This window comes from Sinocyclocheilus rhinocerous, unplaced genomic scaffold (genome assembly GCF_001515625.1).
Source record: "Sinocyclocheilus rhinocerous isolate Xijiao unplaced genomic scaffold, SAMN03320098_v1.1 scaffold113, whole genome shotgun sequence".
In the NCBI taxonomy this organism is placed as follows: Eukaryota; Metazoa; Chordata; class Actinopteri; order Cypriniformes; family Cyprinidae; genus Sinocyclocheilus; species Sinocyclocheilus rhinocerous.
In genome coordinates, this window is record NW_015646846.1 from 2,751,448 (window position 1) to 2,755,897 (window position 4,450).

Sequence of the window (4,450 nt, forward strand, 5' to 3'; positions counted from 1 at the left end):
CGCCTCCACTCCATCCTGCTGTTTTTTAGTTTTGCACAACCTCATTATTGTTATATTTCTTATGATTCATTCATTATGGTTAAAAATACAACGCAAGCTGTTTCAATTCTTCTAAGTGATTTGCCTAAGTGTGTGTTTCAGTGATTCCTCATAAGATTGGTCGAATAATCGAGGACAGTCCGACTGACCGCTGCGGATTGCTGAATGTGGGTGACCGCATATCCTCTGTGAACAGCCAGTCCATTGTGGCGCTCTCCCACAATGATATTGTTCAGCTTATCAAAGACGCAGGGAACTCTGTCACACTCACCGTGGTTCCTGAGGATGGTGAGTGAGATAATGAAATGTCACATAAATACTGCCGGAGCACATATTCGTGCTTTCTCAAACTGTGCCTCATACTTTGATTTGTCACACTTGGGCAATAATGTAACTTACATTGAAATGCTAATAACCAAAGCGAAAATGTATATCAATTATGCATGCATATTTAAATTGAATGCTTTATAAAGGGCACTTAGACCAATTATTAGCCTATTTCAACTATAAAACATGAATATACAAAGTTAATTTATATCTGTCATGTTTAATACGTTTTAGTTCACATGTATGAATATGATACAATAAAATAGCATTAATTGGCACAGGCTTTTGCAGTTCAAATCTTCCAGATGATATTGTGAAACATTAATCAGTAATATGTCATATTACACAGGGCTCTAGACTCATTCTTCCAACTTTTTCAGTAAGAAATAAAAACCATTCAGTTCAGTTGGACAACAGATGCTACAATTGTAAACTGAAAGTGTCAGCTCTGCTCCATCCAGTGTGCACTGTAGAGCAAAGTGCGGCAGAAGTCAGATTTCACTGATCAGATGAAGAGAGTGAGAGGCGCTTTCAGTGAGAGCGCTTCAAGTCTACACAAGCACGCAGGTGCGCGCGACAAAAATGATGAGGAAACTATAGCGGACGTGGCATATGTGACCATTTTGGTCGCAGTCTAGAGCCCTGTTACAGAAGTGTTGCGAATGCAGTTTCATGAGGACTTTTAACACTTGATGTTTATCATTTCATATGACAATCTGTTTTGATTTGCTGTTTAGAATACAAAGGCCCGCCATCAGGAGCCAGTTCAGCCAAACAAAGTCCCGCACCGCAGCACAAGATTCTCAAATCCACTCAGGATGAGAGGTGCAGTCCACTATTATATATTTAAGCTACTTTAAATTTACTCATTTTCTCTGTATATTTGTTGTAAATTAATTGAAATTCTACAGCCATATAGCTAATAATAAGCTCTAATCACTTATGGAGGATTTAAGCCACAGTTCTGGTTTATAATATGTGTGACTTGTGCACAGATATAATTTGGATATGGATGAGATCAGGGATGAGCTCGCACGGATGGAGTATAAAGCTCTTCCCATGAGTGAACAGGGAACGCTGTGTGTCGCCAACTCCAAACAGGCAAGAGTCACACTTACATCACAAACTGTACCTAAACTTTATCTAAAGATAGCACATCTAGGGTAAGTTGATGAAAAATGCAATTAAAAAATGTTTAAACGCTGCATGGAAAATAATGACATTATACTAAGTATTTAAGCCAAGACTAAAAACTACAATGGAAAATCAAAATCACATTCACTGTCATTAATGCCGAGTTCACACTGCACGATTTTCAAAGACGTCGCATCACTGTTGGTTTCACACTGAATGACTATCTGGGGTAGCATTCAGTTGTTGCTGTGTTCACACTGCACGACTTTACAATAGGAAGAATTGCCGACAGCTCTGTCTGGTGCAGGGTTGCCAGGTTTTCGCTACAAAACCCACCCAATTACTACTCAAAACTAGCCTGAAAATAGCCCAATTGCTTTCGAGGGGGTCCCCCAGTAAAAATCGCATTCGGGGGGTAAAATACAATTTTTTTTGGTGGGGTTCTCCTGGTACAATTCACATTCCAGGGCCTAAATATCACATTATTGGGGTCGCTTCAACCTGCTGACATAAAAAACAACCGGCGGCAATCGCGGATTTGGCAACACTGGTCCGCAAACTACGTTTCATATAACTCCTCCCCGAACTTCCTGCTGCCCTGTATCTTGGTCTCTCATTGGCTGTAAGTCATCGCCGATGTGGTTTTCAGTCAGAACTCATTGCACACAGCGTGATTGTGAATCGCCGACAGCTCCAGATATTTAGCATGCCAAATATTTCACGGGCGTCGGCGACGCATCGGCGATTCCCTCAGATCGCGTCTTTGATAATTCACACTGCGTGATTGTCACTCGCGTGAACGAGCACCGATTTGCCTCCGATTTCGGGCATTTGTCGGCGATTTCACAAAACCTGTCGGCGAGTGAAAAATCGGGCTAAAATCGTGCAGTGTGAACTCGGCATTAGTCCAGGGTTTAAATGTATATTAAAATATAAAACAGTTATTTTAAATTGTAATAATAATTCACAATTTGTAATTGTATTTTTGACCAAATAAATGCAGCTTAGTTAAGCATAGGAGACTTCTTTCAAAAAATGACCTAAAACTTTTTAACGGTAGTGGATATATGTATTTTCTACCTAGGGCTGTATTGCAGTAGAGTTGGAGCGCAGACCTCGTGGTTTTGGCTTCAGTCTGAGAGGAGGAACGGAGTATAACATGGGCCTCTACATCCTGCGGCTGGCTGAGGATGGCCCCGCTCTACAGGATGGCAGGATACATGTCAGTACAGCACAACACTCTTTAATAACTCAAGCGTTGCGGATGGAATCTGCTGACTTTTTTCCATCTTCTGCAGTGATTTTGGGGAAACATCTGCAGAGTGCATTTAAATGTAATAAAAAGGTTTAAGGAAAGCTGAATACCTTTTTATACTCAAAATATTTCAAACTAGGATGTCTTGAGAAGCTGTTTTCAGTTCTGTAAAGTCCAACAGCAAAAGAAGTCAAGTCACCTTTATTTATATAGCGCTTTATACAATACAGATTGTGTCAAAGCAGCTTTACAGTGTTAAACAGGAAAAACGTGTGCTGAGAAAGCAAGATCACAATAGAAAACAGTCAGTTTATCAGTTAAAGTCAGGTTGTTATTGATTCAGTGATGTCATCGTCCAGCTCAGTTCAGTTCTCTTCCAATAGTGTCTGTGCAGTCAAGTGACAGAACGCTTTTCATGGGTTTGATCCCAGGAAATGCATGAAAAAATGTATAGCTTGAATGCAGTGCAATATGCTTTGGATAAAAGTGCCAAAAGTGCCGATTATATGTAAATGTTAATTGACTTTCAAGGCCAAATCAATCATCATCTTCCTGCTTGTGCTGCTTGTGAGGATTTTCAGTGGCGGATGCTGTATGAAAAGCAAGACTGATATTTTGGACTTTAAATAAAATCATCACCTCTTATGGCCTGAACAAGAGATCAATAAGATATTTCAAGAATGATAAAACACATAAATGACCTTATGCCTGAATGTGCAGGTAGGAGATCAGGTAGTGGAGATCAATGGAGAACAGACGCAAGACATCAGTCACACTAGAGCCATTGAGCTGATCCAAGCTGGAGGAAACAAAGTGCTACTGTTACTGCGACCGCAAGCCCTCTTATCAGAGAACAGTGAGTTATGACACACAAATACATGATGATGCTGCTATACGTAAGCATACTGCAAGAACATCAAGACAATATGGGTTGCTTGCTAACTTCAGCTTTCTTTCTTTCTTTCTTTCTTTCTTCTGTGCAGGTTGTGTAAGCTCCTCTGCGGTGTGTTATTGCCCCCAGGAGTATCATCACTAACAGCCTCTTTTCCTCTAGGTCTTTTATTCTTTGGTAATGGGACTTTCACTACACTTTCTTTGCTCCTTAATTACTAGTCTTTTCTCTGCTTTATTGTGTAAGTTTTTAGATCTGTAGAATATGTTCATGCTCTTTGCAGTCACAACACCATGGAGAATGGTTTCACTCAAAACCAAATAAAAATATGACATATAATTATATACATTATTTTTACATACTAAATATTGTTTTACATATTGTAATATATATTTTGATTTTTAATTTTCCAATTTATTTAAAATTATTACAACCATCCTGGGGTGTGTTTCCTACACTCACTGCTTAACTTGCATAGTATGAAGAAATCAACTACTTAGTCACAACTGTTTCCTGAAACGAATGATGTCATGCAGGTGGTAGAGTAATAACTTCTTTTAATTAATCCATTTGAGATTGAATTAATGCCAGATTTTTGGCTGTAAATTATGGACATGGCATCTGAGGGCGAATTATCTTTTTCTGAATTATTTAGCTTTATTTCCAAATTCAATCATTGGCTCTTTCTTACGTACTAGAGCACATATGCACATGCACTCTTCAAAAATGGTGCTTTAAATCTCTTGACAAACTAAAAGACATAAATTAAATTTGTATGTATTAGAAATGAAATATATAGACTG

At 38.9% G+C, this 4,450-nt stretch overlaps 2 protein-coding genes across 2 annotated transcripts in view; both read left to right on the forward strand.

Moving 5' to 3' along the window:
• Nucleotides 1-3,820, forward strand: part of LOC107708063 (membrane-associated guanylate kinase, WW and PDZ domain-containing protein 3-like) — a 131,352-nt gene extending 127,532 nt beyond the window's left edge. The window contains exons 14-19 of the mRNA XM_016512210.1: nt 142-327; nt 1,104-1,191; nt 1,362-1,467; nt 2,585-2,722; nt 3,476-3,611; nt 3,739-3,820. Coding sequence (XP_016367696.1) covers nt 142-327; nt 1,104-1,191; nt 1,362-1,467; nt 2,585-2,722; nt 3,476-3,611; nt 3,739-3,791 — 707 coding nt within the window. The 3' untranslated portion in view covers nt 3,792-3,820. The remainder of the gene's footprint in view (nt 1-141; nt 328-1,103; nt 1,192-1,361; nt 1,468-2,584; nt 2,723-3,475; nt 3,612-3,738) is intronic.
• A 357-nt stretch (nt 3,821-4,177) lies between these two features.
• Nucleotides 4,178-4,450, forward strand: part of LOC107708064 (membrane-associated guanylate kinase, WW and PDZ domain-containing protein 3-like) — a 5,167-nt gene continuing 4,894 nt past the window's right edge. The window contains exon 1 of the mRNA XM_016512211.1: nt 4,178-4,186. Coding sequence (XP_016367697.1) covers nt 4,178-4,186 — 9 coding nt within the window. The remainder of the gene's footprint in view (nt 4,187-4,450) is intronic.